Source organism: Petaurus breviceps, unplaced genomic scaffold (genome assembly GCF_028583685.1).
Source record: "Petaurus breviceps papuanus isolate PSGF00001 unplaced genomic scaffold, PetGlider_PUasm1.0 38, whole genome shotgun sequence".
NCBI classification, from domain to species: Eukaryota; Metazoa; Chordata; class Mammalia; order Diprotodontia; family Petauridae; genus Petaurus; species Petaurus breviceps.
In genome coordinates, this window is record NW_027186304.1 from 62,929,272 (window position 1) to 62,957,182 (window position 27,911).

The 27,911-nt window shown below is 36.3% G+C and overlaps 1 protein-coding gene across 1 annotated transcript in view; it reads left to right on the plus strand.

Annotated features, from left to right (window-relative positions):
- The window catches only part of LOC138170116 (lipoxygenase homology domain-containing protein 1-like), a 657,842-nt gene that overhangs the window by 40,651 nt on the left and 589,280 nt on the right, over window positions 1-27,911 (plus strand). The window contains exons 6-11 of the mRNA XM_069099511.1: window positions 3,145-3,296; window positions 5,590-5,668; window positions 10,218-10,293; window positions 10,917-10,993; window positions 11,103-11,134; window positions 11,333-11,462. Of these exons, the coding sequence (XP_068955612.1) occupies window positions 3,145-3,296; window positions 5,590-5,668; window positions 10,218-10,293; window positions 10,917-10,993; window positions 11,103-11,134; window positions 11,333-11,462 (546 nt within the window). The remainder of the gene's footprint in view (window positions 1-3,144; window positions 3,297-5,589; window positions 5,669-10,217; window positions 10,294-10,916; window positions 10,994-11,102; window positions 11,135-11,332; window positions 11,463-27,911) is intronic.

The window sequence follows — 27,911 nt, forward strand, 5'->3', positions numbered from 1 at the left end:
AGAGAGACAGAGAGAGAGACAGAGAGACAGAGAGAGAGAGAGAGAGACAGAGAGAGAGAGAGACAGAGAGAGAGGCAGAGACAGAGAGGGAGAGGAAGAGGCAGAGAGACAGAGAGGCTGTGAGAGAAAGATTAGGAGAGAGGGAGAGACATAGATAAACAGAGAGACCAGAAAGAGATGAATGAGAGAGACAGATATTTTTAGCTCATGTTCAGTAGTTTGTAGCATAATCTTTAATATCAATGAAGAACTGAAGATATCATGAGGCTTTTTAAGAATAACTGGCATTTTCAAAATGCTTTCAAGATTGCCAAGCACACTACATACCTTAATCTCTTTTGAACTTAATGATAGCCTTTTGAGGTAGGTATCTAGTTGTCATTACCCCTATTTTCTAGAAGGGGAAGCTGAGGATCTGAAAGGAGAAATAATTTCCCTGTATTCACAACAGCTAGGAAGTGTTAGATGTGGAATTCTAACCCAAATCTTCCAGATTCCAAATCCAATGCTTCCTCTCCCATGCCCTGCTGATTCCTCTCATTCAGAGATGTAATTTGCCACTCTGCTTTCCTATATACTGTCAAAGCTATGCTTCATCAATAATGCACACATGGACTTAATCATCCTATAAACCTCTTTGACATCATTAGCTTCTCCCTATTGCTTTCCACTTTTGGAAAGGGAGAAAAAGGAAGAGGAAAATTGTGAAATTAGAGCCTTGGCAGATGATCATGGTGATAGTGACAATACAGATCTAACTCCCCCCCCCCAATTTCAAGCATCATCCTACTGAAAAATGGAACTTTCCAGTCTTCCAACGAGATATATAAAAGAGAACTATGAGTAGGGTGCTGAAAGGAGGATCATAATGTCACTTGGCTTTACTTCAGGCAAAAATGTGCTCCTGCTTGCTTTCATTCACTCTATTACCAGTAAGTGAGAAAGATGGCCAGGTAAGAAATTTGTTACATGGAGTTAGGAATCTTTTCTTCCCCTCATTTCATAATATGGTAATAAGGCCAATTGAATCCTTTCTCTTGCCCTTACACATTGCCTAAATCACTGAAATTAAGATTCAATTGAAGAGTTTTGAACAACCGTGTTTACTAAGAGGAAAAGTACAGAAATCATGCTCAGATTACTCTTTTCAATGCTTAATGGACTCAACAAAGCAGAAATTACACTTGATTCTGTTTCCTAGGTCATTCTGTTTGCAGAAGCAATAGTAGCAATATATCAACATATTCCCTTACCTTCCTTTAGAGTGAAATATAGACTTCAAGCATATATATTAAAAACAAATCTCCATTTTCCATATTCTTTTTTTTCTTTTTGGAGGGCAATTGGGGTTAAGTGACTTGCCCAAAGTCACATAGCTAGTGTGTCAAGTGTCTGAGGTCAAATTTGAACTCAGGTCCTCCTGATTCCAGGGCTGGTGCTCTATTCACTGTGCCACCTAGCCACCCTTCCTTTTCCATATTCTTAATTATGGAAACTGTTTGATCCCTGTTCCCATTGCATAGGTTTGCTGCTGAATATCCCCATACCCAGCCCCAGTTTTTCTATGTTGCTTGATGTTCCAATTTTATACATAAGGTACTTAGCTATCCTTACTAAACTTGGAGTCATATATGTATGTGTGTATTTGTGTGTATGTATGTGCATAGAAATATATATGTATGTGTGTGTATATATATCATACACACACATGCACAACTTGGTTTTTTTTTTTTTGTCAATTAGGCCAGAAAATATTAAATGGTACCTAACCCAAGTTAGGTTGATGTCTAATCTTCTTCTAGGTCATTACAGTTGTTACATCCATCCATCTTCACTAGAGATATATCAATGAAATGGTAGCTTACTAGAGATATGTCAATGAAATGTGTTTTCAGTTTTTATTTTATATTGGTGTAGAAAGAAAGGAAGGAAACAAACATATATTAAATATTTACTAAGTGCTAAGCACTTTACAAATATCTCATTTGGTCTTCACAACCATCCTGGGAGGTAGGTGTTATTATTATTCCGATTTTACAGTTGGGGAAACTGAGGCAAACAGACGTTAAATGACTTGCCCTCAGTCACACAACTAATAAATGTCCAAGGCCGTATTTGAACTTGGGTCTTTTTGACTCTAGGCCCAGTTCTCTATCCACTGTGCAACTTAATTGTTTTGATGTATAAACCACAAAGGCAGAATTAAGTGAGATAGCTTTATCTTCTCTTTTGTAATATTGTTTTCCTTTGTGTACATGGAGGAGAAAGAATGAAGCAGTCATTATCATGTCAGGCAAAAGAAAGAAATATGATATTTACCTGCTCTCCTGGTGTTTGAAATGTGTGTCTCAGTATGGTTTACAATGAGTTTGACTAGAGAAATCTGTGAGCAAAGACATATATGTTTCTGTCTTTCTCAGGTAGCGTGCCATTTTAATGAAGTAACCATCATCTATTTCAATTTATGGGGTACATGTATGAATGTATTAAGGAAAATTCTGAAACCAGTTTATTTTTCTGACCTGTTTACTTTATAAATTCCCATCCTGAAAGTAAAAGAATTGTCATTCTGATGATGGTCATAAGAATGATCCACAATTACTATTTATGGCACGTTCAAGCAACACCATCTATTTAGAAAAAGAGGAAATGAAATCTTTAAGACACTGAGCTGTGGCAGGTTATTCATACTTCAGGGCAGACTAAGCATATGGACAAGTATGAAAAATGAAAGTAATGCCTCTTATAATGGTTAATATATGTTAGGCACTCTGGTACCTCTATGTAGTGTGTGCTAGGAAGTACTGGGGATCTTAAATTTACACAGATTTTTTTTTTGAAGAAAAATATTTTGCCTTGTAATTACTCCAAATGGAGCTTTATTGCTAAACTGTGATTCATTTGTACTGGATTTCAATTTTCATTTCCCATTGTGACATCCCAGGGAAAATATCCATGCAATCAAAACAAGGTTTTACCTCATTGCATTTTATGCTAGAAAACATTTCTTATGAAAATGCAAATTCTGCACTAGCACCCATTTTAATTGATGGATGTGGGTGATTTTTTTCTCCTCTATGTCCATATGATTCTCTCAAGTCAGCAGTGTTTGGGATGTAAAGCATAGTTTCATTTTCTCATCAGTGACAGTGTATGAGGTTCATGTGACAACAGGAGAACGGTGGAATGCTGGGACCGAATCCAGAATCTACATTTCTATCTATGGAGAGAAAGGCGATACAGGCTCCAGGCAACTGTTTAGATCAAAGAACCCCAAGACGTTTTTAAAAGGACAAGTGAGTGAGCAAAATCCATTTCTCTGGATCTTAAAAAAAATCCTACCTTTGCATTATATGATTGGGAGTAATTATTCTCTGAATATTTGTTTTAACATTTATTGCTCACTATGAATATATAATAATTATTACTAGGTAATAAATGCATGATGTGGATTTAATGTTATATTTAATTACATGCTCTATTTGCATTCGTTTTATTAGATAAAAAAGATCTGTCACAAAGCATTTTTCTTATAGCCCTCCTGGGTGTTTGTTCTTCCACTCAGGTCCTGCTTTTTTCCTAGGGTTTGAAGGGGACTGTGGGTTCTTTAAGAGTATGGCAATGGAGCACAGGCTCTGGAATTTTCTTTCCATCTGGAAAAGCTTTGAACAAGTGCGTGGAGATAGGTGACACAGCACCTGAAGCTCAAAACAACTAAGTTTGCGGAGGGTCCCCACCACAGACTTGGCCACAACATGATCCTCTTTTTTTTTCTCCAATAACTCATTGAATTGCCTATTTTTAATGTATGGAGGGGCTGAGTTACATTAGTAGAAGCAGACATGAAATCATAGACTTTTGAAATATTTAAGAGTAGTACTTCATCCCATTAACCAAGATAAGGTCAAGATAGATAATATGACCTAAATATAAATGATCCCATTATAAACAACTTAGAGAAAGAATGAAAAAATTACCTTTGGATCTGTAGCTAGGGAAGAGCTAACTAAATAATTGATAGGATCACACGTGATAAAATAGACAACTTTGATTATATAAAAATAAAAATTTTCTACACAAATCATATGTAGTTAATATTAAAAAGGAAGCATGTAACTAGGGAAAACTCTTTTTGATAGGTTTTTCTGATAAAGGTCTTATATCCTTGTATCCAAGATATATAAGAAACTATTTCAAATTTGTAAGAACAAGGATCATTCCCAACTGATAATGGTCAAATGATATGAATAGGTAATATTCAAAGAGAGAAATACAAGCTGCCAATAACCCTATGGAAAAAAATACTCTAAATAATGAATAATTAGAGAAATGCAAATTAAAGCAACTTTGATGCCTTCCACTTCACGCTCATCAGATTGGCATAGTTTACAAAGAAAGGAAAATGACAAATGCTGGAGAGGCTGTGAGAAAACAGGCAAATGTACTACTGTTGGTGAAGCTGTGAATTGATTCAACCATTCTGTTAAGTTATTTGAAATATACACCAAAAGCTATTAAACTGTACATACCCTTTGTCCATTAGTATTGCTATGAGATACATACCTAAAAGAAAGAATCTTGTAGGTGTTTTGTTTTCATCTTAGTTTTGTGTTCTTCCAGTAATAGACTTGTTTCTTCCCAGAATCTAAGCCAGGACCAAATTGTTATATTGATTTTCATATAAAAGTTATCTTGAGACTTTTCACTTTTTCCTGTATTGTTCATGTACAAACCACAACAAGGTGGGCATGTCTGTTTTTGCGTGTGACAACAATTCAGGACTTGAAAGAATTATGATTTCTGTCACCAAAGCTCTGCCTTCTTTTGTGTCAGTTACAAATTTATTTTTATGTACATTAAATTTTATTTTTAAAAATTAACAAGCATTTATTTTCTCTCCTTTCAATCCTCCCCACTGGGGAAAAATCCCCAAACTCTTTGGACAAATATGCATAGTTAAGCAAAACATAGTTAAATAAATCAAGTCCCCTTAAATTATTTTGCATTGAAGTGATCTAGGCTGGTCTAATAGCATTGTTTCTAAGATAAGGACTATAGTGCTGAAACCAATATAAGCCCCTAAACATTTGAAGAAATTATTATCATTGTTATAGCACAATTATTTGTCATTATATTTATATATGATTATCACCTATGTATACCATTCTCATTTATGTATTGATAAAATGAGAAAAAAATAAATACTTGAAAACTTACAGTTATACTCATAGAATTAGGTTGCTCTTTTTTCTTTTCTTTTCTTTTTTTAATTTTTAATTTTTAATTTTTTTTTTTGAGGCAATCGGGGTTAAGTAACTTGCTCAAGGTTACACGGCCAGTTATTTCTTGGTGTGGTGCTAAGTGTCTGAGCCCGGGATTCGATCCCCAGGTCATCCCGACACTGGAGCCAGTGCTCTTACTCACTGAGCCACCTGGCCGCCCCTTTTTCTTTTATTTCTCACCTCATTAGAAACATGTCAATGAGTTCAATTTTTACTTACCTGTTTTAATATCATCTTACTTTGCAGTGTTGTTAGAAAGCTGCAAATATCACCTAGATTTAATTATACTTTTATTGATTGGTTGCAGACTGACATCTTCTCCCTTGAAGCTGTGCATCTTGGATATTTGTACAAGGTTGTTATAGCACATGATGGACTTGGCTCAGGTGAGACATTTCTACATAGGTATATCAAGTAGCCAGTTTTTAGTGTATTGATGAGAAACATCATGTGGATTTATAAAATATTGATGCCCAGTAATGTGACTGAGATACTTCGTGTTTATAAAATAAGCAATTTAGCTTCTTATTACATAAATCTAAATCACCTTTCCAAATGTGCATTAAATTTTGGATAGGTATATTTTTAAACAATATCTTTTAACAAAAGAAGAATGAAAAAGAAAGAAAAATAAGATGGATATTTCATACATAGCCAGATCTCATAAACTCCTGTGAAATTGGCCTCAGAATACCATAAACTGTGGTGCTTTCCTTTATGAGAATTTCATCTGATAATTTCATGACTCCTTAAAGTGGTGCTATAATTTTAATAGGAGTCTAACCACAAATCTCTGGTAATTTTTTCATACATAGAACATTATATGTTTGATTCTCATACACATAACTAATACTTAAAACTTCAAATTACCTAAAGCTGGACATCAGGGAGAAAACAAAACAAAACAAAACAGCTACTGAATCTTAGTTGCTATTTGTAAAAGTATCTCTCTTCTGATGAGAGGTCTAGCATTGACTGACGCTATCTATAACATATGGATTCTATGCATTAGGGGCTATCACTTTACCTGAGTTCTGAAGTGATGAATCTGATTGACATCAGATGCCCAAGATTAAATTGTGAAGTTCATTACTTTGGGTTATAGGACTGTTATATTTGTCATCACTAATAGGTTAGGGCACGTAAGGCTGATCTCACAGGCTGTTATTTCCTCCTGTGTTCCTGAAGGCAGTGTGGGCTTGGAATCTGGAGAGATTTGGGTAATGATGTTGCTAGTTGATAGGAATACCACACTTAAAAGTTTTGCAAGATATTTTGTATACATTATCTGATTTGAATCCCACAATAATCCTCTGAGTTTGATTCTATAGGATCTTCATTTCACAGCTGAAGAAGCAGTCTCAGGGAGTAAAAATGACTTGTCCATAGGTGCATGGCTAGGAGGTATCAATAAATGGAGCACTGGACTTGGAGTCAGGAAAACTTGAGGGCAAATCCTGCCTCAAACTCTTATTAGGTGTTGTTTGTAGACATTTCACTTTGCCTCTTTTTTTCCTGATCTGTAAAATGTTCCCCAAGGTTGGTGTGAGGATTAAATGAGATATGTATGAACTACTTTGTAATCTTTTTTTTTTTTTTTTTTTTGCTTTTTGGAGGGGGAAGGCAGGGCAGTTGGGGTTAAGTGACTTGCCCAAGGTCACACGGCTAGTAAGTGTTAAGTGTCTGAGGTCACATTTGAACTCAGGTCCTCCTGACTCCAGGGCCAGTTGCTCTATTCACTGCGCCACCTAACCACCTCCATTTTGCAATCTTTAAAGTATTATATAAATGCTAGATATTTTTAATAGTATTACCATTATTCGTATTTATTGATTACTTATTCATTGATTCATAGCCTTCTATGGCTACTTATGCCCTTATGTGAAAATATGTTTTGGCCTTATATGAAAATATTTTTAGGGAATTTATCTTTCATCTTTAGTAACTTTTAGTATATTTTATTTTATTTATTATTTTTTGCCTTTTGGAGGGCAATTGGAGCTAAGTAACTTGCCCAAGGTTACACGGCTAGTTTTTTTGTGTGGGTGTTAAGTGTCTGAGGCTGGAACTGAACTTGGGTTGTCCTGACTCTGGGGCCGGTGCTTTACTCACTGCACCACCTAGCCACCCCCCGTTTAGTATATTTTAAAAGCAAAAATATTGAAACTTATTTACTTATATTAAAACCATACTTTAATCTGCTTTTACTTACATATATTTTGTTTTTATATCATTTAATTTTATTCCTGTTTCTTCCTTTTCCCTCCTCCCAGAGAGACACCCTTATAAAGAAGAATTTTTTAAAATAAAAAAGAGAAAAAAATAGTAAGACCTATATAAAAAAATCTGTTATTTGCAGTGTTTCATACCCATGGACCCCTACCTCTATAAAAGAGTGGTGGTGGTGGTGGGGGGGTGGAGCGGGAAGGCGTCTCCTAATATCTCTTCTTTGGGGGCAAGAAAAGTCTCTATCATTTTGCAACACCAAGTTTTGATTGTTTTGTTTCCATTTATAGTGTTGTAGTCATTGTGTGAGTTTTTTTTCCTGGCTTTGCTTAACTTTATTTTGCAGCATTCATAGAAAATCTTTATGCTTCTCTTTATTTTGCTTATCATTTCTTACAGCATGATACTGTGATGTTACATACTTTACTACAGTTTTGTTTAGCCATTTCCAAATTTCTAGGCATCTACTTTGCTTCCAGGTCTTTGTCACCACAAAGAGTGCTGCCATGAATTTTTTTGGGTGGATACAGAGCCTTTCTCTTTGTTATTAAGCTCTTTGGGCTATATATACCTATCCAGCACGGGGTTTAGATTTTATCAGCATAACTACAAATAGATTTCTAGAATGGTTGTATCAAATCACAGCTCAACGCATTACCTGTAAATCAAATATTTATTAAGCACTTACTATATGCCAGGCATCCTACTAAGTGCTGGGGATGCAAGTACAAAAAGGAAGGACATTTCTTGACCTGAAGAAGCTTACAATCTAAGCAGGGAAGACAACACACAAAAGGGACCTGAAAAGGGAGGCTATGTTTGCGCTGATGTGGAGGACTGGTGGAAAAGTCAGAGAAGTCTCAAAGTTGTGTAGCCAGATGAGAAGTGTACGTTAGTGGACCTGTCACCATAGCTTCCCAACATTGATCATTTGCATCTTTTCTCATCTTTACTAATTTTCTGGGTGTAACATAAAACGTCAGAGTTGTTTTACAACATTTGCATTTCTGTTATATTGGTAATTTCAATCTATTTTTCATCTACTTAGCCTTTCCTGATATCCTTTAATTCTAGTACCTTCCTTTTTGTGTATTATCTCCAATTTAGGCTGAATATATTGTTTGTATGTATTTATTTTCATGTTTTCTTTATCATTAGACTGTGACCTTCTTGAGGGCAGGGCTATCTTTTGACCCTCTCTGTATCCCCAGCCCTTACTTAGCTTAGTGCCTGGCCCATCATTGATACTTGCTATATGCTTATTATTATTATTATTTTGCTGATGTAATTGTTAAGAGTTTGGAATTCTTTTGAGATTCTTTGTTCATATTCAGTGACCTCTTATCCTTTGGAAATTTTATTTTTATATTTTTTAAAGATCAAATTTCAGTTTCATCTTTCATAACGTTTTGTGTACATGTTCGAAGCAAAAATACAAAAATTGCTATTTATTCAGCAAGGTCATATTTTTATGGGAATTTAGGGCCCTAAAATGCATTTTATGTGAGTATTTACTAACCACTTGAGAATATTTTCCACATTCTTCCTTGATCCTTTTAGCAAGATGTAATCTCTCCCTCCTCATGACTCCTTTGTACACTTTGCACCTCTCTGATGCACTTACCTCAATGCTTCAATGTTTAAAAGACCTGTGATTTCATTGGTGTGGATACTTTCCACCAGTGCAAATTGCAGTCCTTTTATGCCTTGGTTAATGGTCTTTAAAAGTGTCTGTGGTTAAAAAAGAAAAAAAGCATCTTGAGTTCCCATTGGTGATGAATTCCTTCAAGCATTATTAGGCTGATTATCTGATGGCATAGTCCTTCTCTGGGCCTATAGTATGTACTTTGGTATCATACTATGATTTATACTTTGGTTATTTGAATACATTCCTCATCTCCCCAACTAGATTACCATCAGCTTGAGAGCAGAGAAAGCTTCTTATCATCTCTGCATCACTGAGCACCTAGCTTAATGCATTGCTTTATGGTGGATGCTTAATAAGTGGTTTTTAAAAATTTTTTTAACAAATTCAACAGTTTTGAAAGTCCTATTAAAACATACATCACAAAAGAATCAGGCTAGAGATATAAGAATTAAGTTTGTTATACCTTGTTCATGTGCTGCTTAAAGTTTCTTTCTCATAAGTCTGAATTTTTTTTGTTTTAATTTAATTTTTTGTTACATTAAAAATTCTAAACTGTCTCCCTCCTCACTTCACTGGAGAAGGCCACCATTTGATACACACACATATCTATATCTATATCTATCTATCTGTCTGTCTGTCTGTCTATCTGTCTATCTGTAAAACAATACTATGCATACTTTTCTTTATCAGTTCTTTTTATGGTGGTGGATAGCATCTTCCTTCAAGGGTCTTTTATAGTTGATTTGAATGTTTATAATGTGCAGAATAACATAGTCATTCACAACTGTTCTTTGAACAATATTGCTATTACTATATACAATGTTCTCTTGCTTCTGCTCATTTCACCCTTCATTATTTCATGCAAGTCTTTCCATATTTTTCTAAAATGAACCAGCTCATCATTTCTATAAGTATAACTTTTCAGCCTGTTTAAAATTTGTTTAATAAGCACTTTACATTCACCCTCTATCTAAAACCACATAATTCTTCTTGAGTAGCAACCTGATCCATTAATTATTCATATTAACATTACATTTTACTTTCTTTTCATTTTTATTTAGGAGATGGTTGGTTTCTTGATGATATCGTGATCAAAGACCCTACCACAGATCTTGAATATGCCTTCTTGTGTCACAGGTATCAGAATATGAATGCATGCAATTCAACTTATCATGAACCTTTGTGATATATTATCTAGTTCATAATTTTTGTATATTTGAAAACTAGACACTTTCTATTGTTCCCAGTCCTTGGTAATTTATGTCTGGATAATTTATTATTATTTTTAAGCTTCTTTTCATGTAGAAATATATTTTTAAAATGCTATGTTTCTAACCTATTTTAATTTAAATCATCTCCTTTCTGGTTCCTTATGTAATAGTGCATTTGTGATATCACTGATCAGAACTAGGGCTGTAGTTTTTGTGGCCAAGTAATAGAGCAAAGCACCCTGGCCCACATGATACCGACTTTATGACCTTGACCTCATTAGTCGTTAATTCCTTGGACTAATCTGACCTTAACTCTGGCAGTACAGGTTTATTTTCCTGGCTGCTTGTGGACTTCTATGACAGATTCAGGTAGAAAACCAGTTATCTCCTTCTTGCTCCTCTGCATTCCTTCTACCTTTCCTTGTACCCACTAGAAATGGGGTACTCTTGCCAGTCTCCTCTATCCATTATTTTAGTCTTGGTTGGCTAAGTGTCAAAGATAGGTCATTGTAAACACTAAACATAACTGAGTTCTTTTTCTCTTTATAGATGGCTGGATCATGGGGAGGATGATGGGAAAATTATTAGAGAACTGTACCCTAGTGATAATAGCACCTTCTTTGGCAGTAAGTGCTGAGCACCCAAATGTCTTAGGGAATTTGCTTTTACTACTGTGACTATAGAAGCCATGACATTGCTAAAGTTAACAGCTCTTTCTTTCTTTTATCTCCACAGGGCAGAAGTTAGAACTTCAAAGAAAAGAGGCTGTAAGGAGGACTTTGTTTTGAGTCTTAAATTAGTATATACAATTTTCAAATAGCTATTTAATAAGTGGTAAAGCAAAACAGCACATAAATATTGTATAAAGCACTTGTTTCTATGGGATATTTCCCCTTTGTACCTTCTCATATTAGTTTTAACCTTTTTGTTTTGGTTGGTGTTGTGTCTTATTTTTTTTTAATCAGTGGGCTGCTGAAAGTTGGAAATTGAAGAAAGGAAACACTCTTCAGTTCTACAACCGACTTAGTGGAGGCTTTGTCCGTCTCCACCCAGATGGCTCCATTGATGCTCTTGGAGAAAAGACAGACAAAAACGGTAAGCATTTGGCCAAAGCATGTGGTGCTGTGATGGGTGTAGGAGGCAGATTTTGAGACTCAGTTTTGGTTTTTACTTTTAAGTGCCAGGAAGTTTTAGACAAGAACTAGACCCATCCCCCAATCCCCCCCTTTTTTTATCAGTCCCACTTATTAAGCATTTACTAAATCCTGAATTCTATCTAGATATAGCTATATGTACATACATATATGCATGTATATATAATCTATTTATAGGTACATATATATATCTATATATCATGTATCCATTTCCATTTCTCCTCTCTCCATTTATATATGTGTAAGTGTGTATGTGTGTTTATGTTCATGGCATATATACATGCACACACAATATAGCCTTCATCCACATAAAGTTTTCAGTCTAGTAGAAAGATGACGTGAACACCAGTAACTATAATGTGCAAAATTATGTGACAAATGTATTAGGAAGTTCCAAAATAAAAATTCTCTGTGAGGTCTGAAGGAGAAGGTCATTACTGACTTGGTGAGGGGGAAATTATGGGATATTTAATGAAGAACTAGCAGTTGCATGACATTTTTAACAATGGTTGGAAATTCAACAGGTTAAGGTATGATCATTCTAGGCACAGAGAAAAACATAAGCAAAAATATGGTGGCAGAGGGGCAAGTTGCATCTTTGTTGGGTAGATAGTAATCTATTTTCCCTGGAGCACGGAGCATGTCAAAGACAGTAACATATTGGAAGAGTAGGGCTTATCATGGAGGACTTTGAATCTCTGGCATGGGACTTTAGATTCTACTCATTTGATCATAGGGGGCCACTAAAGGTTTTTGAGTAGAGGATCGAGGGGATTACGTTTCTAGCTAAGTAAATTAAGTAAGATTATTTTAGCACTGGTATGAAGGACAGATTAGGGAAAGGAGAGTGTCTCCCTTAACATGCATGACCGTCATGTGCAGTGCTTAAAGCTGTACAAATAGCACCATAATGTTATGGAACAAGATGTGTTGAAGAAATTGGAGCTTGGCGTTCCTTAACAAAAGGCTAAAATAAGAGTTCTGGGCATTGATTGTTTATAGGAACCAAAAATATGACTCTTGCAGGACACCTTAATTTCAAACAATCAATACTTTATGGACAAACCCCAGAACTTTATAGGGAATAATTATAGGGAAGTATCTCTAAGAAATGATATAGAAGGATGGAAATTGAAGAAGGGATCTCTTGATATCATCCCTGCACCAACTCTCCTCGGGGTCCTTGCTGTTCCCTATTGTTGACAGTCTCCTCCAACCTCCATATGTCCTTTGCTGCCTATATTATATACTATATTTCCCCAAATTGGGCACAATCAATTCATCTTAAATCCATGGAAATAAATTCCTTCTCCTTGCCTCGAGAAATATTATTACAATCTGTTGTTACTTGTTAATATCCTTCCTTGCCCCAAATTGACTTCTTTGTAACATAATATTTTACCTGCTGCTGGACATAGCACTTTACAGTACTCAGTTCTTGGGTCAACTCTTTCTCAGATCTACCAGTTGAGTGCTGTTTATTTCCTAGAACCATCTGATGCCTAATCTTTTCTCTGACTAAAACATTGTCTTTTCTAAATATTGCATGCTGTGCTTCTCTCTAACACATTCTCTTTTCTTCCTTTCCTGTCCTCTTGAATTTCAGTGGATTAAAGCTAGTGATAAATAATAGCTCATGTAAGTCAATAAAGATCTATGTTCAGAGCTTGCTAACTGCCAAAATGGGGGGCAGGGGGAAGTCTTGCCCTGAAGAGCTATCAATCATCTTGAATGTGTTAGTACTATGTAAACCACAATAGGCAGTCCAAAGCAGGTAAGTGCCTAGGGGCGGTGAATAGAATGCCATAGTTTAGCTGGCATTCCTCTTGTAACAGTAGGCCTTTTGATAATTGCATGCAGTGTGGTTTCCTGATGTTCAGTGGCCCATAAATCCTCCCTGTGAGGCAGTTTTTTACATCTCTAGAATGTGTTATAATGGACAGGACTGACCTATAGACAACTTGCCAATGAAAGCTCTGAAGAGTGTCTTCGTGGTGTAAGATTTTTCAGTCCATAAAACAGGCAGCAAGGCTTTGATTCCCCACTCACATATCAATTCCTCCTGCTAGTTATCCAGCTGGATGCAAGTCCCACCACTTGCATGACTCAGAGAGCTGGATTGCTCGTTTCTCTAAGAACTATTGAACCATTTTTGTGGTACTGTGGGGTCTCAAAGCGGTTGCACAGCACAGGAATGTCTAGGAATTCCCAAAGGGAGTTTCATTTTATGATCATCAGCTCTGAGTTACTAAAAAAATAACAATCAAAGCAAAACAAGGACAAGGACAACAGCAAAAATCTTCCACCACTTACTTCTTTGCCCTCATGTCCATCCCCAAGGCTCCATATCCAGATGGAAGCAACAAGTAAATCTATTTGATTTTTAACACTAAATCCTTGATGGATAGATTTATGGCTGAGTCGCTTTCATAGGGTTCCTGCTGAGATTTTTAACAGCTTTGATGGCAAAATCTAGCTTCCCATGGCAGCCTACGTCCATTGTACTTGTGAAAAGGCTCATTAAAAAGCTGTTCATCCTACGGATTCAGGTGTGCCACCTGTAAATCTGGGATGCCTGGCTTCCTAAAAGGGTTAATCAGGCTAGTAAGTGGGATGCATCACACTCTAGGCAGCCAGCAGTGTGGTGCTGCTTCTTTCCAAAACCTCTGATGAGGTTTTCTGGATATCCATGTATGTATGTGTATGTCTATCCTATTTATGATTCTCATAGTTAATCTTTATATTTTGTGCACTGTTTTGTCCTTTTCTCTAACACACTCTCTTTATGAAGTGAAATGCTTTTTTGTACATGGTCTCATTTGAACCTTCCAATAACCTGGGAGGTAGATTCTATTATTATGCCCATTTTGCAGGTGAGTAAACTGAAACTGAAAGCTACTAAGTAATCTGTTCATGTTCATATACCTAGTAAAGGTCTGGTGCAGAATTTGAAATCAGGCCATTCTGACTCTAAATTAAGCACTCTTAAAACCCGTGTCACCTAACTGCCTAGGGGGATTTGTGTAAAGTTAGCATGTTATAATGGACTGACTTTCAAGTAAAAAATCCTGGATTTGAGGCCAGATTCTTCTACCTAGGTGACAATGATGAAATACTTTATAATCATCCTGAGCTTCCTTTGCAAAATGGGGATAATGATAACTCACATTATCTCCCTCATGGTATAATTTTAAGGAAATGAATTGTAAACTATGTTACTCTGGGAAAAGAATTTTAGATTCAGATGAATGACTTAATGACTGCCATTTAAGAGCCCCATGATCTTGGGTAAGTCCTTTCTAGGGCTTAGATGGTTTATCTAAAAAACAGAGGGTGATCTGGACCAGATGACTTCCAAGTTCTTCTCTGGCTCTCAATCTATGATCCTAGGAAATATCTTATTAAAGTTTTATGAGCATTAGAGAATACAAAGTATTACACTCGTATATTTATAAAGTAGTATTTAAAAATGTTTTAAGTGCTCATTTACAAGCATTAAAAAGTGTGTTTGCATTGACCACCAGGAAAACTAGTTTCTGGGGCTCTGCAACTAGTCATTTATCAAGCGCCTACTGTATACGGGACACTTTACTAAGACCTGGAGTTACAAAGAAAGGAAAACAAACAAAAGAAGCCTTGCTCAAATTTTATTACCCTGAGCAAATTAATTAGCTTCTTTGAAGCTCAGTTTCCTCATTGGTTAGGTGAGGGATTTAGATGAGAAATACTATTATTTATTATTTTTAAGTCACTTCAGAGAATATGGTAAGTAGAAGGAGAGGATGTATTTTAGGAGATGAAGGTGGTGATAATGAATGGGTTACACCAATAGGAAACCTTGATTAGCCATGCTGATTATGCTAACTCTCTTAAATTAGTTCCAGGAGGTGGAAGACTTCCTGCCCACCTCTTTGTCCTTTCATGTACAAGGCAACTTTGAACTCTATTTCTCTCCAGCTGTTCATTTAATGGTTTGCTGAGCTAAAGCAATCCTTTCCTGACTGTCAGTAGCTCACAGATAAAGAAGGAATGAAACTCAAGCAAGAAAAATATTATGAAAGTAGATACAAGATTTCCATGCTATCATGGAAAGAACAGTGACCAGTTCTTTAGAGTTCTTTAGACTCGTAGAGTCAGGAGAGCTGTCTCTACTTCTGGAATATGATGCTTAATAACCGCGTGAGTAGTACAGGCAAATGACTTTAGCTCTCTGTGCCTCAACGTGTTCATCTCTAAAATGGGCATAGGATATTTATATAACTTCAAACAGTCGCGTTTATGAGGAAAAATAACCACCTCTCTACAAAAGTGAGTTAGTAAGGAATACTGGATTGAATCAGGAGAAATATTTTGAGGTGCTCTGTCATTGCCTACTTTTATGACTGTGGTCTGGTTAATTGGCCTTTGCAAACTTTCGCTTGATAATTCATTAAGTTTGAACTGTATAACCCCAAAAGTTCTCTTCAGCTTGATAGCTCTATGCTTCCTGCTATAATTCTAGGATTTCCATCAGTTCCCATACTCTCAAGCAGTTAATAGCTATTTGGTCTTGAATGGTTTTTAATCTTCATGGGGTTCCTGAGTAGTTGGACTCTGACATTTTCTACTCTCTGCACAGCATGGACAACATCAATTTCTTTTGCTGCATCATCTAGAATTGCCTTGTTTTCTGTATGCAGTTGAGAATTTTTTATTAGCTCCTGGCTTCTAAATTACTTTGCTAGTGGACTTTGTCACTGGTTAAAATAATATAGATAAGGGGATAAGTTTGGATTATATTTAATTTTATCACCAGCACTAGGCAAAGAATGTTGGAAAACAAAGCTTAGGTTTGAGAAATGAAAGAGATTAAAAAGGCTTGTATTCTTCTGCCCTGGAGAAGCTTTCGCCCTGGGGCTAGCTCTTCTGATTGGTGACTGCCTTTTCTGGACCAACTCCTATTTCAGGAAAAGTCCCAATCATGTTTCACTTTATTCCCAACTCTCCTACAAACTCCTCCAAAGACTTAGTTTACTGCCTTAGAGACACTTTTGCTCTGGGGTTCTACCTGGGGGAAAATGAATAACTTCTTAAAAATTTTTTTCTTTGTCTTATTGTTATTTTATGGAATAAAACATGCATTTCCATAACAGATTGTAATAATAATAATAAAAGATGATTGCACATGAAATTGCAAGCCTATTATGTACATCTTGATATTTCTTTTAAATATATAATAAAGTTCTCATGTAACTTTCTTTTTTTTCTTTTTTTCTTCCCTCCCCTTGCCCTAGAGATGGCTACCATTAGACACAAATATGTATACATGTGTAAAATTATGTACATATTTCTATTTATCAGTTCTTCCTCTGGATGCAGATCTTTCTTCATATGTCCTTTTTAGTTAACTTGAGTATTTATAATAGTCAAAAAATAGTCAAAATGACTTATTAACTCAAAATCACTCTTAAAACAACATTGCTGTTACTGTATACAATGTTCTCTTGGTTCTGCTTATTTTATTCTTTGTTATTTCATGCAAGTGGCATACAGCTGGTTGTGTCAAGTATCTGAGTTTAAATACATAGATAGCTACATAGCTAGATAGACAGAGAGAGAGAACATTCATTAAACACTTATTATGAGCTAGGCCTTGTGCTAACTGTTCAGGGTACAAATATGAATAAATAAGAAAGTGCCTGCCATATGGGGCAAAGTAGTATATAAAAAAGGGGATGGAAAAGGATATGGGATGAGCACTGTCATGAAAATATCCTGAAAGTGAGGAGGGGGCCTGGATATGGGAAAGATGAAGTAAAAGGTCACCAATTAGAACTTAGAGTGGTTGTGGGAATGGAGTTCAAGATTCTAGCAGAGAATAATTGGAGTTGATGCCCTGAGTAGAGAAGGCATTCTGTAGAGATGACCAGCAAGGGCAGTTACTATTTTTGTATTTGTATTCCTTGGGGCACCAAGGTGGCACAGTGTATAGTGTACTGAGTCTGGAGTCAGGAAGGCTCAACTCCCTGAGTTCAAATCTGGACACTTAACTAGCTGTAAGACCCTGGGCAAGTCACTTAACCCTCTTTGCCTCAGCTTCCTCATCTGTAAAATAAGCTGGAGAAGGAAATGGCAGACCACTTTAGTATCTTTGCCAAGAAAAACCCCAAACAGACTAACAAAGATTCAGATGTACCTGAAACAACTAAACAACATCAAATTTGCATCCCTAATGCTTAACTATGAATGTTTTTTCCAGAATAGAGTCAGAAAGCTGGACTCTGGCAGACACAAAATAACTATTTACTGATAATGATATACCAGAACTAAGTATTTTTAAAAATTTAGTATTTTATTTTCCCCAGTTACATGTAAAAACACAACATTTGTTTTTAAAATTTTGAGTTCCAAATTCTCTCTCTTCCTTCCTCTCTGCCTCCTCCTTCAGAAGGCAAACAGTTCAATAAAGGTTATACATGTGTATTCATGAAATTATATCCGTAATAGTGCTTTTATGAAAGAAAACATAGACAAAAGAAAACTCAAGAAAAAATAAAGTAAAAAAGTAGGCTTTGATCTGTATCCAGACAACACCAGTTCTTTTTCTGGGGATGGATAGCATTTTTCATGATAAATCCTTTAGAGTTGTTTCAAATCTCCTAATTTCTGATAAAGCGAAGTCATTTGCAGCTGATCATCTTACAATGTTACTGTTGCTTTGTACACAGTACATTTCATTTTGCATGAACCCCTGTGATTCTTTCCAGGTTTCTCTCAGAGCATCCCATTCGTCATTTCTTATTTTACAATAGTATTCTATCATAATCACATAGCACAACTTGTTTAGCCATTCCCCAACTGATGGGCAACTTCTCAATTTCTAGTTCTTTGTCCCTAGAAAAGAGCTACTGCAAATATTTTTGTACATCAGAGTCAAGTATTTGTGTGCAAAAAGACCATTAACTAGTTAGACGAGAAGTCAGAATCAACATTACACCAGAAGAACTCATACAGATGAGAATACATTGTGGACATCTGTTACAACTTTAACCTGAGCTATTCAAATAAGCAATTAGGTCAAAACAATGGAAAATAGAAAAGAAAAGGCAAAATATTGACCTTGATTGTCACTATTTCCTGTAAAGGCTTAATCCATGCAAACTAGCCACCACAAGATGGAGAACCAAAAGCCATAGATAACACTTGATGTCTTTGCTGATTGGAGAGAGATGGTAGCCAAAGACAATACCAGTTTACATACTAACATTTTAAAAGATTTTAAAAATCTGAACTAAAATATCAGTGAAAAAACTTTTCTACACATACAACAGAATACAAAATAAAGATGCTATATGAAATCATGAATCTTCATTTCATATTGTGTTTTTTTTCTAAAAAATAAAAATTCAGTGAGTAAGAGCACTGGCTCCAGAGTCGGGATGACTTAGGATTGAATCCAGGCTCTGATACTTAGCACCACACCCAGAAATAACTGGCTGTGTAACCTTGAGCAAGTTACTTAACCCCAATTGCTTAAAAAAAATAAAAATATAAATTTTTCCAATTACATGTAAAAACAATTAACATTTGTTTTTTAAAATTTTGAGTTCCAAATTTTCTCTGTCCTTTCTCCTTCTGTCTCCTCCTTGAGAAAGCATGCAATTTGATATAGTTTATACATGTTCAGTCATACAAACCATATTTCCATATTAGTCATGTTGTGAAAGAAAACAGACAACTCCCCCAAGAAAAATAAAGTAAAAAAAAAAATTATGCTTTGATATACATTCAGATTCTTAGCAGTTGTTTCTCTTAAGGTAGATAGCAGTTTTTTTTTCTTTTGCCTTTTTTGGAGGGTAATTGGGGTTAAGTAACTTTCCCAAGGTTACACAGCTAGTTTTTTTGTGTGGGTGTTAAGTGTCTGAGGCCAGAACTGAACTTGGGTCCTCCTGACTCAAGGGCCGGTGCTTTACTCACTGCGCCACCTAGCTGCCGTAGATAGCAGTTTTTAATGACAAGTTCTTCAGAATTGTCTTGGATCATTGTATTGCTGAGATTGTACAGTATTGTTATTACTGTGTACAGTGTTCTCTTGGTTCTTGTCACTTTGCCTCAGTTTATGTAAGTTTTTTTCAGGTTTTTCTAAAAGCATCCTGCTTGTCATTTCTTAAAGCATAATAGTATTCTATCACAATCATATACCACAACATGTTCAGCTATTTATTCCCCAATTGATGGATATCCCTTCAATTTCCAATTCTTTGTCACCACAAAAAGAGCTGCCATAAATATTTTTGTACATATAGGTTCTTTTCCTTTTTTTTTTTTCTTTTGGGAGGATGAAGGGCAGGGCAATTGTGGTTGAGTAATTTGACTAAGGTCACATGGCTAGTAAGTGTTAAGTGTCTGAGGCTGCATTTGAACTCAGATCCTCCTGACTCCACTGCAAGTCCCTGCCTTTAGTCTGCCACCTTGGGTCCCCTGTCACCATCCTCCACATCCCCCACTTGCTTTCTAGAAAGCAATATGTAAGAAATTATCTGTGTTATTCTCAAAACTGTTTTGCTTCTTGTGTCCTACTGAATTTCATACAGTATTTTCTTTGCATTTGGTGGGGGGAAGGGCTGTGTTTCCCTGCCTTGCCTGAATTGAAATTGCAGTAATCATTCACTGGACAGATCCAGATTCTAATGCTGATTGGTATGGAAGTTTTAACTTACTCCATTTTTCTGACTTGGGCCAGTTTACCACTCCTGATAGGCACCATAGTAGGCTGCTATTGGGATAACAATTAGGAGGTTCACTGTATTAGTTCTGGACTTAGTATTGATATCAAACCATTTTTAGTTCTACTGTAGCTCAGAACTCCAGAATTTAAGTAATCCACCACTGTCAGGCTTCCTTAGGGAAGTAGCAGGGATTATAGGCATGACCCACCACACCTAGCTCTTTTGTGCATGAAAAAAAGTGCTTTCGTTCTCTCTCTCTCTGTCTCTCTGTCTGTCTGTCTGTCTGTCTGTCTGTCTGTCTCTCTCTCTCTGTCTCTCTCTCTCCCCCCCTCCCTCCCTCCCTTCTTCCTTCCTTCTTTCCTTGCTTCCCTCTCTCACTATTGCTGATCCACTTTTCCTCATTAAAAACTAGAGAAAGAAATTTTTTACAAAATGTCTATTTTCAACAAAATGAATCCATACAGTAGTTGTTTCCAAAATTGTGTGTATCTTTATGGACTTTGTATTGATCAACTCTTTTGGAAGCTGAATAATTTGCTTCATTATAGATCGTCTAGGGACACATAGTCATTTCTTTGTTCAGAGCTCTTAAATCTTTCAGAGTTATTTTTCTTTATGTTGTTCCTGCATGCATTTTTCTGATTCTGCTCAACTCGCTCATTTTACCTATGGCCCTCTCAAATATTCTCTTTTCCCATTTCTTATGGGAAATATTTCATTTCATTCATATTAGTAGCTTCATGGCACAGTGTATCCACTGTGTGCTGGGCCTGGAATCAGAGAGACTCCTCTTTCTGAGGTAAAAATCTGGCTTCATACACTGATCAGCTGTGTGACCCTGAGCAAGTCACTTAATCCCGTTTACCTCAGTTTCATCATCTGTAAAATGAGCTAGAGAAGGAAATGGCAAACCATTCCACAATCTTTGCCAAGAAAATTCCAAATAGAATCATGAAGAGTTGGACACAGCTGAAAACAGTTGAACGACAACACATTTCTATTCCTCATGCATTCAGCCATTCCACAATTGTCAAAAAGGCAGCCTAAAGCATCTGCCTTCCTTAGATTCTTGTTCTTTGAAAACAACAACTACAACAACTATAACAATAACAACAGTAGCAGCAGAAAACATCTTTTTATTCCCCGGGAATTTGTTTCGTCTATGACTACTTTTTCATGTATATTAACCTCCCTCTTAGTCCCATTGCCACTGACCTCTCCATTCCTGCTCATATCCCTGTTGAAACGGATGTATATCTGTGTCAAACTATGTGTGTTCACTTCTTTGTCCATTTCCGATAGGAATGAAGTTCCTTTATTGTCTACCTCCCACTTCTTCCTCCATGTTTGCATACTTCTCACACCCAATAGAAGTTATGATTAATGTCAAGTTCTGCCTGCGTTATTCTTCCTTTGTTGGTTTCTTTATTTTCTTCTCTTTCCCTTCTTCAAAATCTCAGAACAAAAAAAATCTGCCCTCAAGACTTTTGTTTTTCTTATAAAATTCCATCAATACCCTTTGAAGACATTAAAGTTCTACAGGGATATTTGTTTCTACTTCTCTATTCGAATTCTAGCACTTCATCACCCTACACCTTTTTCTGTTCACTAAATGAATTTGCTTTTCTTGCCTTCTCTGGACTTGTGTCTATTTCAAGGTTACTACTCAGGTCTGGAATTTGCATCAGGAATGTTCAAAAATTCTCTATTCCATTACAAGATCCATTTTTTTTCTCTATACGATTATGCTCAGTTTTATAAGGTATTTTTTCTTCGTTGTAAGTCTAGATCTTTTGCTTTGGGGAATATTTTATTAGAAGATCTCTCATTTATAGTAGAAGCTTCCCTGTCTAGTATGATCTGGCTATGATCCTTCATATCTGAACTTCTTTTCTCAAGATGTTTATAGTATTTTTTTTCTTTGACATAAAACTTATGATTTGGGTTATGATGTCCCTGGGACTTTTCTTTTGGGGTTGCTTTCAGGATGTTATCGATCAGTTTCTTTCATCTTTACTTTGTCCTTCAGTTCTTATAGATCTGGGAAGTTTTTGTTTAAAATATTATGGTTTTTAGGGAGTCCAGTGATTCTCAAACTATCTCTCCTTGACCCAGTCAGTTGTTTTTGGTATTGGATTTCTTATATCTTCTATCTTTTCACTCTTGATTTTGTTCTAATATTTCTTGCCTATTTCATAGTCACTAATTTCAGTTTAGTCTTTCTAGTTTTCAGAGTGTCCCAGTGCTTCAGTACTATGCCGTTCCTTCCAAGCTTTTTATTCTTTTAATTCTTTCCTTGAAACTTTAATTTTTTTTCTCTTCATTTCTCCTAGATACTTATGTAGTTTTTATGGAAAAATGAAAGTTTTTTTCCCCTTTGAGTGTCATATTGTAGGTATTACAGAATTACTCATTCCTTTTTGGGTTTCTCTAGATTTGTAATAATTTTTTAGTATCACTTGGAGTTTCATTTACTCATATCTCTAGTTTTAGTTCATATTTGTGGCTTTCTGCTGGGCCTATGCTCCACCCCCTTTGGGGTGGGTTTTTGGTTGGAGTGGTAGACTCTTGCTCTTTACTTTACCCTTGCTCTGGCTCCTCTGGATCCCCAACTTTTGAGGTTCAGTCCTTCTGCATCACTGCATTTCAAAGTGTTGAATATCTAGGGCCTTTGTTGTCATCACAAGACAGAATTAGACTTTTCAGAGTCCCTAGGCCTAGGCCACGGGTGGGAAACCTGTGGCCTCAAAGCCACATGTAGCCTTCTAAGTCCTTGGGTATAACTTTTTGACTGAGTCCAAATTTTACAGAACAAACCTTTTTATTAAGCGGATTTGTTCTGTGGAGTTTGGATTTAATCAAACACCTCAGGCTTCCACCCTGGGGCCTTCTTACAGGAACCCTCTGCTACTTCTTGCTCTAGATGCAGAGTCTTATAGGATTATATGTGTCCCTGACCCATTTCTGGTTGCACTGGAAGCTACTCCATGCTAGAGATAGATTTGTTGGCATCCTTTTCTTGTTCCTTATGGGATTCTGAATAGCTTTTTGTAAAATTCTGTGGATTTATTGGAAATTCCTAGGATGTATTGGTCTTTATTCTTTCTAATATGAACTTCAGTTATTTACTAGAGTAGGAATATGACAATTGAGTGTTCTACCTCCTGTTCATGAAGTCATCTTGGCTAGAAGTTTTTATAGATTAATTTGTAGAAGGATGTGGAAGACAGAAAATTAAGCACCATATTATATTGTAGAAAAGTAAAAAACAGAGAAACTGGAAAAAAAAAAAGACTGCAGAAAGTTGCATGTGATCTAACTCAGTCACATGGAATGGATCCCAGTATAATTCTGCCATGAAAGGAATCAGCACCATAATACATCTGACAGGCAGTCAATTATTCTTTGCTTCAATGCTTCCAACAAGGGGGAAAACCACTCTCAAGGCTGCCTGTTTAACTTTTGGATAGTTCTATATGTTAGGAAGTTTCTTTGAGATTTTAAACCTCAGTTGACTCTTTGAAATGGTTCTGCCCTCTAGGACTAAACAGAACAAGTCAAATTCCTTCTTTTATTATATATTATAAATGTTAACTTTCTTTAACCAATCCATATCTGACATAGAATTCAGGCTCCTCACCAATTTTTTTTAAACTATGGCTACCAGAACAAAATAAAATACTTCAGTTGAGATCTGTTAGGGAAAATCACTGGAGAACTATCACCTGCCTCTTCTTGGAAATTTTACTTCTCTTAGTTCAGTAGAAGATTTCATTAGCTAACTCATACTGACCTTGCATTCCACTGAAACCTCTAGATCTTTTTCAGAACAGCTCTCTAACCATATTTTATCCACCTGGTACTTGTAAAGTTTTTGTTTGTTTGTTTTACTATGGGATGTTAGACTTTACATTTAACCCTGTAAATTTTGTCTTATTAGACTTAGCCCTTTGCCCTGTCTTATAAAGATCTTTTTGGATCCTGACTTCATTGTCCAGTATGTTAGCTAACCCTCTTAACTCTGCATTATCTGTAAATTTGGTGAATGTCACCTAGGCCTTTATCCAAGCCACTGATTAAAAAAAATGTTGAACAACACAGGGTCAGACACAGATTCCCTAAAATACCACACTGAAGACCTTCCACCTCATTGTCATTGAACCATTAACTCTGAGAATCTAGTCATCCAATCAGTCTTGATTTCATTTAATTATATTATCACTTTTTCCATATCTATAGATCTTCTCCACTAGAATAGTTTAAGGTATGTTATCAAAGTTTTGCTAACATATAGATAAGCTCTATCTACATCATTTCCCTATTTGTCTAATCTAGTGATCTTGTTAAAAGAGCAAAGGAGGTTACTCTGGCATGACTTATTTTTTAAAAAGTCAGTAAGTTAGCCAATAAGCTTAAGCCATGCTCTTCATAATCACTGCTTAGCTTTTAGGATGTTCACCAATCATCTCTATGATCCATTTGAGAATTTTTCCAGGATTTGAATCGAGCTCACTAGGCTATAATTTTCACACATTTTTCTCTTCCTTTTTTTTTTTTTTTAAATTGAGATTGTTCTTTAGTTTTGTGGTAATTTTCCATTTCCCTTTGATCACTCAAGTATAACTGACAGGGGCTCAGCAATCATATCTGTCAGTTCTTTCAGTACCAGAGAATGGTGATAATACCGAGAGAAAGACAACACAGAGATAGATGAATGGTGGAACAAATATGTCCATGTTTCTCTAACCAGCTTTTTTTCTTTACCCAGTGACAAAGAACCATTATTTTTGAGACATCCCGGGGCAGTGGGAAGAGGTACTGTATTTTGTATCAGAGGGCCTTGTTTCAAGTCTATATTCTGACACTCCATGTGGCTGTGGTCTAGGCACATCCTCTCTGGTCTGTTCTATCATCTGTCAAACGAGGGGCTTGAAGTATTTGTTTTTAAGATCCTTGTTTTTCTAGCTTCTCATCTAATAAAATGTAGGCCATTAACTGAAAGCTCCATGTTTCTCCTCTTCCCCTTCTCATATCACTCAGATATCTTCTAGCACTCTCTACTCACTTCACCTTCTCCTTACCAGGGCAAACCCTTCTACATACACCTTTGCTCTTTCCTGGCTCCTGTAGCAGCAACTACTCTGGCATATCCGGGATGGCTGCTAGCATAGGTTCTTAGATCTGCTTTACTAAGAAAAATAGCTGTGTAAGGGATCAACTGTCTTTTCAAATCACATTCACTAGTTCAGGGGAAAAGTTAGCACCCTCAACTTCAGAAAAAATACAGAGAAAATGCAAGCAAAGAAATAAAGTCCAAGAAACAGATCTCTGACTACCTGAATCAAAGCAATATTGCAATACACTTTATATACATTCCTGGATTGAGAGAGCCTTTACATCTGAGCAGTCAGGGAACTCCGAACATATGGCCACTCAGAATCTCATCCAGAGAATCCCAAGTCCTCATAAGCAAGCCTCCAAAGCAAAATACAACTCAGAGTATATATACACTTCTCAGAGCCAGAAGGCATCACAACCTTTGTGATTCAATGTCTATATTAGCAAAAGGTGTGAAAGCCTTCCTACAAGCAGGCTTCCTCTAAGCAAGCTTCCCTCCCCCAATAAGTTTTGTCCCTCAGGATGTATCACAACTGTGAGCTGGGCCAGAGCTCAAAGCAGGTCACATAGGCCTATTAAGGGGTAGGGAAGATCTTCTTAACCCTTTAACATTATAGCTCCTGGGCTTTGTTTACTTTTTCCTCTATACTTTCTTGCTTGGTTATCTCTTTACCTTCAATCAATTTATTATCATCTCTATGCAAATGAATCCCAGCTTTATATATATATATATATATATATATATATATATATATATTCAGCCCTAGTCTCTTTCCTGAGCTCTAGCCTCTCATCATGACTCCTTTTGTATATATTTAACTGAATATTTCATAAATATCTCAAACTTAACATGTACAGATTTAGAAATCAGTCTATTTCACTAAATACTTTCATGTTTTCTAAACTTCACTATTACTGTCGAGGGTCACCGGTGCCCACAACTTCAGGGTCATATTGTCTGTTCTCTCATATTTATCTCATATGCCCAATCTCTTGTCATCTTATCCTTTCTACCTTTAAGACTTCTCTTGTTTACATCCCTTTTTTTCCATTCCCAGTTACCAGCTTGGTTCAAGCCCTCATCACTTAATGCCTAGACCATTTCAGCAGTCTTCTCATCAAGTAGTCTCCCTGCTTGCTGTCTCTCCACTGTGATCCATTCTTCTATTCATCTGCCAAAGGGATTTTCCAGGATTGCAGTTCTGACCATGTTATTCAACTCCTCTATGTCCTCCACTCAATAAATTTCAGAGACTTGTTATTTCCAGGGTAAACTACAAAATGCTGTGTTCAACATTTCAGAGACTGTTTGAATTTTCCATCCTTCATACAATTTACTCCCCTTCACATAATAGATGACCCACCAACACTGGCTACATTGCTTTTCCTCACACTTGACATTCTATCTCCTGACACAATGACTTTTTGTTGGATCCCCTCCTCCCCCCAAATCTATGCCTAGAATGCTTTTTCTCCTCATCTCTGCATCTAGGCTTCCTTCAAGATTCATTCCCAAGTAGAAGTCTTTCCTTCTCTGCCCCATCCATTCCATGCCCCACTCCCTCCTTCAGTGCCTACCCTGAGATTACCTTCTTTTTACCAGGTAAATATCTTGTATCTACATAGTTGTGTCTGTGTTGTCTCCTTCTTACCCCCCTTTCCCCACCCCCAGTTTAATGTGATCCCTTGAGTTAAAAGGAATGTGCTTTGTATTTGTTATAAACTCAGTGCTTAGGACACTGCCTGGCTTACACTGGTAAGCTTTTAGTAGATTCTTGTTGACTCACTTTTGACTGACTAATCTATGATTCTCTGAATCTCAATTGTCAGTGTGCTTCAAGGCAAACTTGAAATACCAGTGAAGAAGTTAAAGTGAGAAATAGTGAGAAACTAGAATAGAACAAATGCCCACCAAAGGCATCTGTTCTGGAGGCAATTCAATCTTGAAAGCATTGCAGGGAGCAACCATTTTTACAAGGTATCTCTAGATGGGGAAAAGAAGGGGAATTAGTCAGAGGTGATCTCATTACTCCCTAAAAGGTGATTGAGAACTCGAATTAAATACTGGCTCATAGGCCCTACTTTCCTACAAAGATAAGGAAACTCCTGTAAAACCTTTATGAGTGTGATTCACAGGTAAATTCAGAGTCTTCTTTGTGAGATTTAGAAGGAAACCAGGTAAACTTTTTCATATGATTCACTAGAGCAGATTTCATCTTCACAGTCACGTAATTGATTGAATGGTTTAGAGAAAATTAAATATTATTTTTAAAATTATAGCAAAAGTGTTTGATTCAAGAGAACAAAATATAGTCTTAAGTAGTGATGCGCTGGGGATACCTTCTTCCATCTTGAGTCAGTTGTTAAATTTTCAGTATAAGCATTTACACCTTGGAAATCAGCAAATGCTACAAATCAGGGCTTAATTAATTTTGTTGATTTCTAGATTTAAGGGTATGATGGAGAAAATGTTGATAATGCAGATTAAACTCAAAATGTGTCATGCATAAAGTATATGTGTACTTTGTTGATTTGCTTCAGTTGTGTCTGACTTTTCATGACCC